At 46.5% G+C, this 15,935-nt stretch overlaps 1 protein-coding gene across 3 annotated transcripts in view; it reads right to left on the bottom strand.

The window, feature by feature from the left end:
- GPR180 (G protein-coupled receptor 180) overlaps positions 1-15,935 on the bottom strand; it is a 102,178-nt gene that overhangs the window by 21,170 nt on the left and 65,073 nt on the right. For all 3 annotated transcript variants that reach the window (XM_063953014.1, XM_063953013.1, XM_063953015.1), the window contains exons 6-7: positions 15,388-15,545; positions 2,865-3,056 (exon numbers count right to left, since the gene is read on the bottom strand). In XM_063953014.1, coding sequence (XP_063809084.1) covers positions 2,865-3,056; positions 15,388-15,545 — 350 coding nt within the window. The remainder of the gene's footprint in view (positions 1-2,864; positions 3,057-15,387; positions 15,546-15,935) is intronic.

The following is a 15,935-nucleotide window of genomic DNA, read 5'->3' as shown; positions in this document are numbered from 1 at the left end:
AGGATAACATCATCATAAATTAATTTGAGAAGACTGTCGGGAGGTCACTATTATATATGGAATATGAGCAGAGTATAAGCAAAGTAGAAATGTTTGATAGCTAAATCATGCCTGTTAATGTAACGACATAGGAGGATGCATTTTGATTTTATTTATAGATAGATAGATACATACATACTATATGGACAAAAGTATTTGGCTAGACCTGTTATTGTTGAATTCAGGTGTTTCAATCAGACCAGCTGCCGCAGGTGTATAAAATCAAGCACCTAGCCATGCAGTCTCCATTTGCAAACATTTGTGATACAAAATGGGTCATTCTGAAGAGCTCAGTGACTTCAAGCGTGGTACGGTGATAGGATGCCACCTTTACAATAAGATGGTTTGTGAAATTTCATCCCAGCTGGAAATTCCACGGTCAACGGTAAGTGATATTATTAGAAAGTGGAAGCCTTTAGGAACTCAGCCACGAAGTGGAAGACCACATAAAATCACAGAGCGGGGATCAACAGCGGCTAAAGCGAATGGTGCATAAAAGTTGCCAACGCTCTGCTGATTCCATAGCTGAAGAGTTCCGAACTTTCACTGGCATCAATATAAGCACAAAAACTGTGTGGTGGGAGCTTAATGGAATGGGTTTCTATGGCTGAGTAGCTGCACGCAAGCCTCACATCACCAAGTCCAATGCCAAGCGTGGGATGGAGTGGTGTAAAGTACACCAACACTGGACTTCTGTTTGGCAGTCAGATGGGCGAGTCTGGGTTTGGCGGATGCTAGGAGAACGTACCTGCCTGACTGCATTATGCCAACTGTGAAGTTTAGTAGAGGAGGGATAATGGTACGGGGCTGTTTCTCTGGGTTTGGGCTAGGCCCCTTATCTACAGTGAAGGGCAATCTTAATGCTTTAGTATACAAAGACATTTTGGACAATGCGGCATCAGTTTGCGGAAGGCCCTTTTCTATTCCAACATGACTGTGCCCCAGTGCACAAAGCAAGGACTAAAAAGACAAGGTTTGAGGAGTTCGGTGTGGAAGAACTTGATTGGCCCGCACACTGCCCTGACCTTGGTTGTCATTCCGAGTTGTTCGCTCGCAAGCTGCTTTTAGCAGCTTTGCACACGCTAAGCCGCTGCCTACTGGGAGTGAATCTTAGCTTATCAAAATTGCGAACGAAAGATTCGCAATATTGCAAAAAAAGACTTCTCTGTGCAGTTTCTGAGTAGCTCGAGACTTACTCTTCCAGTGCGATCAGTTCAGTGCTTGTCGTTCCTGGTTTGACGTCACAAACACACCCAGCGTTCGCCCAGACACTCCTCCGTTTCTCCAGCCACTCCCGCGTTTTTCCCAGAAACGGTAGCGTTTTTTCAAACACTCCCATAAAACGTCCAGTTTCCGCCCAGAAACACCCACTTCCTGTCAATCACACTCCGATCTCCAGAACGAAGAAAATACCTCGTAATGCCGTGAGTTAAATACCAATCTTCATAGCAAATTTACTTGGCGCAGTGGCAGTGCGAACATTGCGCATGCGCAATTAGCGGAAAATCGCTGCGATGCGAAGAAAATTACCGAGCGAACAACTCGGAATGACCACCCTTAACCCCATCGAGCACCTTTGGGATGAACTGGAAAGGAGATTGCGATCCAGGCCTTCTCGTCCAACATCAGTGCCTGACCTTTATAAAGGTTCTACAGAATGAATGGGCACAAATTCCCACAGAAACACTCCAAAATCTTGTAAAAAGCCTATCAAGAAGGGTGGAAGCTGTTATACCTGCAAAAGGAGAATATCTCCATACTACAGTATATGTATCTGAATACAATGCCTTTACTGTCCTTGTTGGTGTAATGGTTATATATATATATATATATATATCTATCATGAGACTAGTGGCACCCACTTACCACTTAGATATCCAGGACTGTGGAGTGCAAATCCTTGTAAATGTAGATACAGTATAAGAAAAAGGCAGCAACATCCAATATAAAACTTTTATGCGGTTTTCATAATGCAAAGAAATTCTCTTCCACAAAGTGCATCGTGCAAACACAGTAGCAGGAGACCAGCAGCAGACAGGTTGTAAATAAAGGGCATAATAGCATACTGTTACTTATCCATTAGTAGTAGTGTGCATGGGTCCTCCTGCAGTAAATGCGTGTGTCCGGCTCCACAGCCGTTTCGGTGTGCAACCCACACCTTAATCATGAGCAAGTGGCACACAGTGAAATGGTCCATATAAGTACCCAGAAACAAATTAGCAAACAGACTCACCTGGTATATAATCAATGCAATGGCAGCGGCAGCCGCCACCATGACTGGCGCTCCGCTGAACCTTTGCTAGGTGCGGCTGTAGGCCAATCATAGCGCGAATATAAAAGCATGTGACCGAGACCGAAGTCAGGTATCCATGGTGACTATAGCAGACAAGGATATTCAAAACAGAGCCCAAAAGGGAAGTAACGTCACCGGAGGGGGAGTATACATAACTCCGATCACATGACCGGAGTCCATAATAAAAGTACTAGAAAGTATTTTGCACAGGAGATCACGTCACCCCAGGGGGAGTGCTATGTAACAATGGTAACTAAACTCATTTGTGGTTGCCAGACGTGATATATATATCTAAGCTTACCATACCATCCTTTAAACCAGGACACCAATGAATTACTACACAGGATCTGTGGCTGCCTGGCTGGTCTTATTCAGCCACAGAACCTGTGTAATCAATGAGCTTCCCAGTTTAAAAAGGATGGTATGGTAAGTATACATACATACTATGATCCAGTTAAAGGTGCAGCAGTGCATGCCTAGGAAACAAAGTACTCATTATTAAAAGTACAAATAATAATTATAAAGAACCTACTTTTGCAAAGGTGATATAGAAATGCCTTTTCATTGTGGTCCGCTCCAAAGTGATAATATGGTATAGGCCACAAGCCAGTGATGCAGCTAGGCAAATCTTCATGGCAATGAGAAGGATGCCAGCCAGGCTCTGATGGGCATGGTAACTGTGGTGATTGGTATCTTCAAAAAGCTCCCAAACCAGCAAAATGACCTGCAGTAAGCATATATGTAAAATCATTTATTGGCCATGTCATACTGTACTTGTAATTACTCAAAAACAAATTGTATATGTATATATATATATATATATATATATATATATATATATATACACACACACACACATATATATATATATACACACACACACACACACACACATATATATATATATATATATATATATACACACACACATATATATATATATATATATAGATATATATATATATAGAGAGAGAGAGAGAGAGAGAGATAAGAAGATACTGATACTCTAGTCGTCAAAGCGACTAAAAAAAGAATACCAGTGATATCAAGCTCACAGATAGTAATGAAATATACTAATGCCCTTATGGCCTTTTCTAATAAATTACAAGTATCAACACTACGGTATAGCTAATATTAAACAAAAGGATTTACTAGTAGACAAGCTGCCAAAATCTGTTTTCACACGTGCATTTATTGTGTCTGCCTGTATATTCCTGTGTTACATATGCTGCTTTCCCCACTGCCGGGCAGTGCAGCACACTGTGGCTCATTGTTAATCAACAACAATCTCACTAAGGGGCAAGTTTTTCTTAAGTCTTGAGAAAAACAGCAACAACTCACACGTGTAACTTCTGGGACCTTATGTGAATAATGTATATCCAAATGTTGGGTTGTCGGCAGTTATTAATCTGCAGCAAAACCCAGCACTTGTGTGAGATAATGGCAGAATCTGTTACAATGGAAGAGAGCGTTATATCTGGATATAATAGGATTTTAATACCTACCGGTAAATCCTTTTCTCTTAGTCCATAGAGGATGCTGAGGACTCCAAAAGGACCATGGACTATAGACGGGATCCGCAGGAGACATGGGCACTTTAAGACTTTGAATGGGTGTGAACTGGCTCCTCCAGACTCCAGTTATAGAACTGTGCCCAGGGAGACGGACATTTCGAGGAAAGAATTTATTGTTCAAACACGGTGAGCGTCATACCAGCTCACACCTCAAACATGTCGCAGCACGTGGCATTCAATAGAACACCAGCCGATGGCATGAAAAAATATACAGCAATATGCTGACCGAAAATGTAACACAACCTGTGTGTAAACACAGCCAATAATAGTATACCGCATGCCATGGCATGAATAACATCAGCAACAGACTGACTGAAACGAAACACAACCTGAGTGTAACCATAACCAATAACTGCAGATACAGTATGCACTGAGACGGGCGCCCAGCATCCTCTACGGACTAAGAGAAAAGGATTTACCGGTAGGTATTAAAATCCTATTTTCTCATACATCCTAGAGGATGCTGGGGACTCCAAAAGGACCATGGGGTCTATACCAAAGCTCTAGAACACAGGTTCTCAAACTCGGTCCTCAGGACCCCACACAGTGCATGTTTTGCAGGTCTCCTCACAGAATCAAAAGTGAAATAATTAGCTCCACCTGTGGACCTTTTAAAATGTGTCTGTGAGTAATTAATACACCTGTGCACTTGCTGGGTTACATGCAAAACATGCACTGTGTGGGGTCCTGAGGACCGAGTTTGAGAACCCCTGCTCTAGAACGTGCGGGAGAGTGCGGACAACTCTGCAGCACCGATTGCCCAAACAAGAGGTCCTCATCAGCCAGGGTATCAAACTTGTAGAATATTTGCAAAAGGTGTTCGAACCCGACCAAGTGGCTGCTCTTGCAAGGCTATAAAACGAGACTCCTCGGGCAGCCGCCCAGGATGAGCCCACCTTCCTGGTAGATGGGCCTTCACCGATTTCGGTAACGGCAATTCAGCCATAAAACAAGCAAGCTTAATCGTATTACAGATCCAGCGTGCAATGGTCTGCTTGGAAGCAGGAACCCCAATCTTGTTGGGAGCATATAGGATAAACAGAGCCTCCGTTTTCCTGATCTGAGCCAATCTGGCAACACAAAATTTCCAAAATTCAGACCACATCGAGATACTTCGATGTCGCCCAGGTGTCAGGAGCCACCGGCACCACAATAGGTTGGTTCAAGAGAAACCGAGGAAACCACATCTGGCAGAAACTGGTGCCGAGTTCTCAATTCCGCTCTATCTTCATGGAAGATTAAACAGGGCTCTTGCGAGACCCAGCCGCCAACTCAGACACCCGCCTTGCGGATGCCAAGGTCAACCACATGACCACTTTCCAAGTGCGGAATTTCAACTCAACCCTACTGAAAAGGCAAAGAAATTGCAGGAACTGCAACACCACGTAAAGATCCCATGGTGCCACAGAGGCACCAAGGAAGGATGGCTGTGTAAGACTCCTTTAACGAAAGTTTGAAACTCTGGAAAGGAGGCCAATTGTTTTTGGAAGAAAACCGATAAGGCTGAAATCTGAACCTTAATCGAGCCCAACCTAAGATCGCATCCACACAATCTTGCAACAAAAGAATGGAGAAAACGATCCAACTGGAATTCTTCCATAGGAACCTTCTTGGATTCACACCAAGACACCTAATTTCCTCCACATATGGTGGTAATGTTTTGACGTTGCGTCTTTTCAACCTGAAGAAGAGTAGGGATGACTTCACAGGGAATACCCTTTCGGACTGGGATCCGACATTCCATCTCCAAGTCGTCAATGGAAACCGCGGTAAGTCGTGGAACACACACGGCCCCTGCTATAACAGATCCTCTCGCAGAGGAAGAAGTCAGGGATCCCCTATGAGTAATTGCTGAAGATCTGGACACCAGCCCTCCTCGACCAGTCAGGAACAATGAGTATCACCTCAACCTTTGTTCCTCTTATAATCTTTAACACAATTGGAAAAAGTGGAAGTGGAGGGAACACATAGACCGACCGAAACACCCACGGTGTCACTAGGGCGTCCACCGCTATCGCTTGAGGGACCCTCGACGGGAACTATATTTCTGAAGTTTCTTGTCGAGGCGAGACGCCATCTTGTCTATTTGTGGAATTCTCCAAAGACTTGTCACTTCTGTGAAAACCCCTTGATGAAGACTCAACCCTACTGGACGGAGAATGTGTCAACCGAGGAAGTCTGCTTCCCGGTTGGCCACTCTTGGAACGAACCTTGCTGATAGAGCGCGTAACTGTTTTCGTCGCTCAGCGGGAAATCTTTCTAGCTTTTGCCATTAATGTCTGTGGAAAACCGTTATAACGGCCCGTAACTGTAGACCGTTAATGAGGCGACAAGTATCCTAAATTGACCCTTGTCCTTGGTGAGAATTGCGTCGCTACCCCGGGAGCGAGATACTGGTCTTGAAACCATGATTATCCCAGGTGGGAACCGGACCACTTGTCCAACAGGTCCCGTTAAACACTCAGGCCTGCAACCTGCTCACTGAATGGCCTCATAGGCCGCAACCATCTTTTTCAGCAATGGAATGTATTGACGGATTGACACCGTTGCAGGTCTCCTCAGTACTGCATTTAATAATATTGCCCAAGCCGATCACCGTGTCGTTGGGACCAACAGGAATTCTGGCAAGTCCTGTTGTTGAAGAACTGTCAAGGAGAAAAAAACGTTTTGCACCATTTGGCTTCTTGATCTCTCCGTAATTCGGAGAGCGATCCAGTACAGAATAAATATGACTCATTATCATCGAAGGAAACCTAGCATACCGCCATCACCCTGGTGAAATGGCAACAACAATCCTCAGGGAAGCCTAATGCGGAAGACACCGTAACTAGACCTCCTTCATCCTGCTTCAGAGTGGAGAACCCTGCCATGAGAGATCTCCTCATGGAGTTTAAGCAGGAATATTGGGATTTGTCCGACCGAGCCGTCCGGCCTCGGGAGCACGAAAAAACTTGAATAACAGCTTTTATTTTTATTTTTTTTAAACCGGAACAGCAGCACCATGACCTGATCCTGACACCACTTCACATACTACCTCCCTGTCATGAGGAGGATCGGTAAGGTCGATTTTAAAAAAATCGGTGAGGGAAACGCCTGGAAACTCCCGTATGTCCCCCCTAGGGATTCTATCCTTAACTCACTGGTCCATGTCCTTCCGAGGACTGACTGCAGAGTTTTAGACGTGGCCCCACCGGTGTGGGCCCCCGCAAGATAGACCTAACGTCCTGCAGTGGACGTGGCAGAAAACAACGGATGATTTCTACTCCTGTGAACCTGAAAAGGCAGCTGATCTCTTACCTTCTTTTACCTTCCTTTACCTGCAAGGAAAAGGGGAATCTTTATCTATTCGGTCGAAATGACTGCATCCTACAACAATGCGTCACCAACCGTTGTGAGGGAACACAGGGGAAGAAGGTAGACTTACCCGTGGCACCTGCCGAAAGCATATTAACAAGGCCATCACCAAACCAGGCTTCACCTTCATGGGGAAGAGACTCCACTTCTTTCCGGAGTCAGCATTTGCATCCCTTTGGTGAACCCACAACGTCCTCCTAGCCGAGACCGCCATGGAAGTGGCCCGCGGACCCAAGATTCCCATCCCTTGTAGTCGCACGGCAGTATGCTGCAAAGTTCTAGATATGACCCCACTTAAGGAGTATCACATCCCTCCCCAGGGTAATTATATCGGATGACAAAGTAACCGACCATTCCTGTATACAAGCACTCTCCTCTGCACATGCAATGCAAGTATAATCAAAGCATATAATTAAAACATCACTTAGCTTCCTGTAAACAATCCTTTGTGACAGGGCCCCGTGCAGAACAGGGGTAGACTATCACTTTATTCTATCCACGGCGGGAAAAGAATAAACACTCGGACTCCTCGTGATGATTTGAAACCATCATGTCCCGGCTGACCTAGAGTTATTCAACTGAACGACCAGCACATGAGAAGGAAAAGTTTACTTCAGCATTCAATATAAATTTTTAGTATAAATACACACATTTAAAATAAGAATTTACTCACCGGTAATTCTATTTCTCGTAGTCCGTAGTGGATGCTGGGGACTCCGTCAGGACCATGGGGAATAGCGGCTCCGCAGGAGACAGGGCACAAAATTTAAAAGTTTGACCACTAGGTGGTGTGTACTGGCTCCTCCCCCTATGACCCTCCTCCAAGCCTCAGTTAGGATACTGTGCCCGGACGAGCGTACACAATAAGGAAGGATTTTGAATCCCGGGTAAGACTCATACCAGCCACACCAATCACACCGTACAACTTGTGATCTGAACCCAGTTAACAGTATGATAACGTAGGAGCCTCTGAAAAGATGGCTCACAACAATAAACAACCCGATTTTTTTGTAACAATAACTATGTACAAGTATTGCAGACAATCCGCACTTGGGATGGGCGCCCAGCATCCACTACGGACTACGAGAAATAGAATTACCGGTGAGTAAATTCTTATTTTCTCTGACGTCCTAGTGGATGCTGGGGACTCCGTCAGGACCATGGGGATTATACCAAAGCTCCCAAACGGGCGGGAGAGTGCGGATGACTCTGCAGCACCGAATGAGAGAACTCCAGGTCCTCCTTAGCCAGGGTATCAAATTTGTAGAATTTTACAAACGTGTTCTCCCCTGACCACGTAGCTGCTCGGCAGAGTTGTAATGCCGAGACCCCTCGGGCAGCCGCCCAAGATGAGCCCACCTTCCTTGTGGAGTGGGCATTGACAGATTTAGGCTGTGGCAGGCCTGCCACAGAATGTGCCAGTTGAATTGTGCTACAAATCCAACGAGCAATCGTCTGCTTAGAAGCAGGAGCACCCAGCTTGTTGGGTGCATACAGTATAAACAGCGAGTCAGATTTTCTGACTCCAGCCGTCCTTGAAATATATATTTTCAATGCTCTGACAACGTCCAGCAACTTGGAATCCTCCAAATCGCTAGTAGCCGCAGGCACCACAATAGGCTGGTTCAGGTGAAACGCTGATACCACCTTAGGCAGAAAATGAGGACGCGTCCTCAATTCTGCCCTGTCCGAATGGAAAATCAGATATGGGCTTTTATACGATAAAGCCGCCAATTCCGACACTCTCCTGGCTGAAGCCAGGGCCAGTAGCATGGTTACTTTCCATGTAAGATATTTCAAAATCTACCGATTTGAGTGGCTCAAACCAATGGGATTTGAGAAAATCCAAAACTACATTGAGATCCCACGGTGCCACTGGGGGCACAACCGGGGGCTGTATATGTAGTACTCCTTTTACAAAAGTCTGGACTTCAGGAACTGAAGCCAATTCTTTCTGGAAGAAAATCGACAGGGCCGAAATTTGAACCTTAATGGACCCTAATTTGAGGCCCATAGATAATCCTGTTTGCAGGAAATGTAGGAATCGACCCAGTTGAAATTCCTCTGTCGGGGCCTTCCTGGCCTCACACCATGCAACATATTTTCTCCAAATGCGGTGATAATGTTGTGCAGTCACCTCCTTCCTGGCTTTGACCAGGGTAGGGATGACCTCTTCCGGAATGCCTTTTTCCCTTAGGATCCGGCGTTCAACCGCCATGCCGTCAAACGCAGCCGCGGTAAGTCTTGGAATAGACACGGTCCCTGCTGAAGCAGATCCCTTCTTAGAGGTAGAGGCCACGGATCTTCCGTGAGCATCTCCTGAAGTTCCGGGTACCAAGTCCTTCTTGGCCAGTCCGGAGCCACTAGTATCGTTCTTACTCCCCTTTGCCGTATAATTCTCAGTACCTTGGGTATGAGAGGCAGAGGAGGGAACACATACACTGACTGGTACACCCATGGTGTTACCAGAGCGTCCACAGCTATTGCCTGAGGGTCTCTTGACCTGGCGCAATACCTGTCCAGTTTTTTGTTGAGGCGGGACGCCATCATGTCCACCATTGGTCTTTCCCAATGGACTACAATCATGTGGAAGACTTCTGGATGAAGTCCCCACTCTCCCGGGTGAAGATCGTGTCTGCTGAGGAAGTCTGCTTCCCAGTTGTCCACTCCCGGGATGAACACTGCTGACAGTGCTATCACATGATTTTCCGCCCAGCGAAGAATCCTTGCAGCTTCTGCCATTGCCCTCCTGCTTCTTGTGCCGCCCTGTCTGTTTACGTGGGCGACTGCCGTGATGTTGTCCGACTGGATCAACACCGGCTGACCCTGAAGCAGAGGTTTTGCCAGGCTTAGAGCATTGTAGATTGCTCTTAGTTCCAGTATATTTATGTGAAGAGACGTTTCCAGGCTTGACCACACGCCCTGGAAGTTTCTTCCTTGTGTGACCGCTCCCCAGCCTCTCAGGCTGGCATCCGTGGTCACTAGGACCCAGTTCTGTATGCCGAATCTGCGGCCCTCTAACAGATGAGCACTCTGCAACCACCATAGCAGAGAGACCCTTGTCCTTGTCGACAATTTTATCCGCTGATGCATCTGCAGATGCGATCCGGACCATTTGTCTAGCAGATCCCACTGAAAAATTCGTGCATGGAATCTGCCGAATGGAATCGCTTCGTAAGAAGCCACCATTTTTCCCAGGACTCTTGTGCATTGATGCACAGACACTGTCCCTGGTTTTAGGAGGTTCCTGACGAGTTCGGATAACTCCCTGGCTTTCTCCTCCGGAAGAAATACCTTTTTCTGAACAGTGTCCAGAATCATCCCTAGGAACAGCAGACGTGTCGTCGGGATCAGTTGGGATTTTGGAAAATTCAGAATCCACCCGTGCTGTTGGAGCACTACTTGAGTTAGTGCTACTCCGACCTCCAGCTGTTCTCTGGATCTTGCCCTTATCAGGAGATCGTCCAAGTAAGGGATAATTAATACGCCTTCTCTTCGAAGAAGGATCATCATTTCGGCCATTACCTTGGTAAAGACCCTGGGTGCCGTGGACAATCCAAACGGCAGCGTCTGAAACTGATAATGACAGTTTTGTACCACGAACCTGAGGTACCCTTGGTGTGAAGGGCAAATTGGGACATGAAGGTAAGCATCCTTGATGTCCAAGGACACCATAAAATCCCCTTCTTCCAGATTCGCTATCACTGCTCTGAGTGACTCCATCTTGAACTTGAATTTTTGTATGTACAGGTTCAGAGATTTCAGATTTAGAATAGGTCTTACCGAGCCGTCCGGCTTCGGTACCACAAATAGCGTGGAGTAATACCCCTTTCCCTGTTGTAGAAGGGGTACCTTGATTATCACCTGCTGAGAATACAGCTTGTGAATGGCTTCCAATACCGTCGCCCTGTCTGAGGGAGACGTTGGCAAAGCAGATTTTAGGAACCGGCGAGGGGGAGACTTCTCGAATTCCAACCTGTAACCCTGAGATACTACCTGCAGGATCCAGGGGTCCACCTGCGAGTGAGCCCACTGTGCTCTGAAATTCTTGAGGCGACCCCCCACCGCCCCTGAGTCCGCTTGTAAGGTCCCAGCGTCATGCTGAGGCCTTTGCAGAAGCCGGGGAGGACTTCTGCTCCTGGGAAGGGGCTGCTTGCTGCAGTCTCTTACCCTTTCCTTTGCCTCGGGGCAAATATGAATGTCCTTTTGCTCGCTTGTTCTTATAGGAACGAAAGGACTGCGGCTGAAAAGACTGCGTCTTTTTCTGCTGGGAGGGGACTTGAGGTAAAAAGGTGGACTTCCCGGCTGTTGCCGTGGCTACCAAATCCGATAGACCGACCCCAAATAATTCCTCCCCTTTATACGGCAATACTTCCATATGCCGTTTGGAATCCGCATCGCCTGACCACTGTCGTGTCCATAGACTTCTTCTGGCAGATATGGACATCGCACTTACTCTTGATGCCAGAGTGCAGATATCCCTCTGTGCATCTCGCATATAAAGGAATGCATCCTTTAATTGCTCTATAGTCAATAAAATACTGTCCCTATCCAGGGTATCAATATTTTCATTCAGGGAATCCGACCAAGCCACCCCAGCACTGCACATCCAGGCTGAGGCGATTGCTGGTCGCAGTATAACACCAGTATGTGTGTATATACTTTTTAGAGTATTTTCCAGCCTCCTATCAGCTGGATCCTTGAGGGCGGCCGTATCAGGAGACGGTAACGCCACTTGTTTGGATAAACGTGTGAGCGCCTTGTCCACCCTAGGGGGTGTTTCCCAGCGCGCCCTAACCTCTGGCGGGAAAGGGTATAACGCCAATAACTTCTTTGAAATTAGCAGTTTTTTATCAGGGGTAACCCACGCTTCATCACACACGTCATTCAATTCCTCTGATTCAGGAAAAACTACAGGTAGTTTTTTCAGACCCCACATAATACCCCTTTTTGTGGTACTTGCAGTATCAGAGATATGCAAAGCCTCCTTCATTGCCGTGATCATATAACGTGTGGCCCTACTGGAAAATACGTTAGTTTCTTCACCGTCGACACTAGATTCGGTGTCCGTGTCTGGGTCTGTGTCGACCGACTGAGGCAAAGGGCGTTTTACAGCCCCTGACGGTGTTTGAGACGCCTGTACAGGTACTAACTGGTTTGCCGGTCGTCTCATGTCGTCAACCGACTTTTGCAGCGTGCTGACATTATCACGTAATTCCATAAACAAAGCCATCCATTCCGGTGTCGACTCCCTAGGGGGTGACATCACCATTACCGGCAATTGCTCCGCCTCCACACCAACATCGTCCTCATACATGTCGACACACACGTACCAACACACAGCAGACACACAGGGAATGCTCTGATAGAAGACAGGACCCCACTAGCCCTTTGGGGAGACAGAGGGAGAGTTTGCCAGCACACACCAAAGCGCTATAATTATATAGGAACAACCTTATATAAGTGTTGTTTCCTTATAGCTGCTTAAATATATATAATATCGCCAAAAAATGCCCCCCCTCTCTGTTTTTTACCCTGTTTCTGTAGTGCAGTGCAGGGGAGAGCCTGGGAGCCTTCCTAGCAGCGGAGCTGTGTAGGAAAATGGCGCTGTGTGCTGAGGAGATAGGCCCCGCCCCCTATTCCGGCGGGCTCTTCTCCCGGTTTTTCTGAGACCTGGCAGGGGTGAAATACATCCATATAGCCTCATGGACTATATGTGATGTATTCTTTTTAGCCAGAAAGGTATTAACATTGCTGCCCACGGCGCCCCCCCCAGCGCCCTGCACCCTCAGTGACCGCCGGTGTGAAGTGTGCCTGAGCGCAATGGCGCACAGCTGCAGTGCTGTGCGCTACCTCATGAAGACTGAAAAGCCTTCAGCCGCCGGTTTCTGGACCTCTTCTTACTTCGGCATCTGCAAGGGGGTCGGCGGCGCGGCTCCGGTGACCCATCCAGGCTGTACCTGTGATCGTCCCTCTGGAGCTAGTGTCCAGTAGCCTAAGAAGCAAATCCATCCTGCACGCAGGTGAGTTCACTTCTTCTCCCCTAGGTCCCATCGTTGCAGTGAGCCTGTTGCCAGCAGGACTCACTGAAAATAATAAAACTATCAAAACTTTTACTCTAAGCAGCTCTTTATGAGAGCCACCTAGATTGCACCCTGCTCGGACGGGCACAAAAACCTAACTGAGGCTTGGAGGAGGGTCATAGGGGGAGGAGCCAGTACACACCACCTAGTGGTCAAACTTTTAAATTTTGTGCCCTGTCTCCTGCGGAGCCGCTATTCCCCATGGTCCTGACGGAGTCCCCAGCATCCACTAGGACGTCAGAGAAATACACATATACACACATATATCTATATACACATATACACACATATATCTATATATATATATATATATATCTTAGTCAGGAACAGCAGGGTCCCTAGTGACATTAATACGTACTTAATGTGTATGAAACATGTACTCAATGCCGATGTTGTGGATCTAATCAGGAAACATCATGGCCGACATAAGACATAGTATTTGTGTCGACAACAGGGAGTAGTAACTGGGCAAAATAACATTCTTGCGACCCCGAGGGGTCTGAGGGAAATATATATATATAGATATATGTGTGTATATGTGTATATAGATATATGTGTGTATATGTGTATTTCTCTGACGTCCTAGTGGATGCTGGGGACTCCGTCAGGACCATCTTAGTCAGGAACAGCAGGGTCCCTAGTGACATTAATACGTACTTAATGTGTATGAAACATGTACTCAATGCCGATGTTGTGGATCTAATCAGGAAACATCATGGCCGACATAAGACATAGTATTTGTGTCGACAACAGGGAGTAGTAACTGGGCAAAATAACATTCTTGCGACCCCGAGGGGTCTGAGGGAAATATATATAAACACCCACCGACATTACACTGACTATAAGGAGTAGATCCCATTATCTGACAGGGAAAACACAGAAAACGTTTACCAGCTCATTCACCACACGCTCATTATACATATAGTGCTTTATTTTTCCACCTATATTGCACTAAACCACTGTGCCCCCCCCCCTTTTTTTACACTGTGAGCTGTTCATCAGTGTTTTTGGCGGGGCCAGCGTCTCTGTGAGGAGAAAATGGCGCAGGATAGAGCAGTGAGGGCTAAGCCACGCCCCCTTATCGGGGCGCTTAAGCCCCGCTATTTTTTGGAATTTTTATACTGGCGGGGGTCTGTATACAGTGCCTATGCACTGTATACCTCTTTGCCAGTTAATAGATATGAGGTCTATTGCTGCCCAGGGCGCCCCCCCTGCGCCCTGCACCCATGTAGTGCCGCTAGTGTGTGGGAGTATGGCGCGCAGTGCGACCGCTGTGCGGTACCTCAGAGACACTGAAGTCTTCTGCCGTCTGTAGTGAAGTCTTCTGTACTTCGGTTACTCACCCGGCTTCTTTCTTCTGGCTCTGTGAGGGGGGCGACGGCGCGGCTCCGGGAACGAGCAGCTAGGCTATACCAAGTGATCAGACCCTCTGGAGCTAATGGTGTCCAGTAGCCTACGAAGCAGAGCCTTTAACTCACAGAAGTAGGTCTGCTTCTCTCCCCTCAGTCCCACGAAGCAGGGAGCCTGTTGCCAGCAGTGCTCCCTGAAAATAATAAACCTAAATAAAATCTTTTCCAGAGAAACTCAGGAGAGCTCCCCTGTTTAGTGACCAGTCTCTCTGGGCACAGAATCTAACTGGAGTCTGGAGGAGGGGCATAGAGGGAGGAGCCAGTTCACACCCATTCAAAGTCTTAAAGTGCCCATGACTATACCCCCCCCCCCCCCCCACGGTCCTTTTGGAGTCCCCAGCATCCTTTAGGACATATGAGAAAAGTGGTAGCGCTAAATGTACCGATGCTCAGGAATGAAGACATGTAGTGAAATCCAAGATAATAAAACCTGCAATAAGGCTACCTAAGCATAAGTATCTAATAAGAAAAAACAACGGAATAAATTCCAGTATACACAATTACTTTTAGGGTCTCACTACATTTAGAACGGACAGTCCACCTAACATGGACTGTATAAATATGAGTAGTCTGTCTGCACATACAATAACGTGTCCAATGGGTTGCGGTGTAAACTGAAGGCACATATCACACACCTGAGCAATGACTGCAATAACAGCGATGCCAGTGGATGTGGGTGTAGAGTCCCACTGAAGAGGTCTCCCTTGTGATTTCTTCATTCTGCTGAGAGTCCAGCCAATACATAAGCTTAGCAGTAGGTATAACATCTGGACTTCTGAGGCTATGTCACACACTGGAAGCCAAGGAAGAGGAGATTGAACCAGACATATTGTCATGTTCTTCAGCACTATAAATTTTTTTACCAAAGCTGTCCTTTGATGAAGGTGATAAACACATGAATGAAGCTCAGAAGCCTATACAATAATGGACACTACAAATCACAGATATAAGATATAAGATATTATTTTTTTTACAATTACCACGCCCACATTTTCCTATGTACCGTAACTGCTTTTGTCACTGTGTGACGTTACTAACAAAGCAATTACACTAAATATCCCAGTTTTATGGTCTAATCTGTTATTCCAGACATTGTTACACATGGGGAAAATAGACGTTATTAGTCTCAAGATACAAAAAATACAGATAAAAACTAGTAGTAATAACAAAATAAAATAATAAA

Source organism: Pseudophryne corroboree, chromosome 2 (genome assembly GCF_028390025.1).
Source record: "Pseudophryne corroboree isolate aPseCor3 chromosome 2, aPseCor3.hap2, whole genome shotgun sequence".
Taxonomy (NCBI): Eukaryota; Metazoa; Chordata; class Amphibia; order Anura; family Myobatrachidae; genus Pseudophryne; species Pseudophryne corroboree.
The sequence above is the reverse complement of the archived record's forward strand: the minus strand, read 5'-3'. Positions and strand labels throughout refer to the sequence as shown.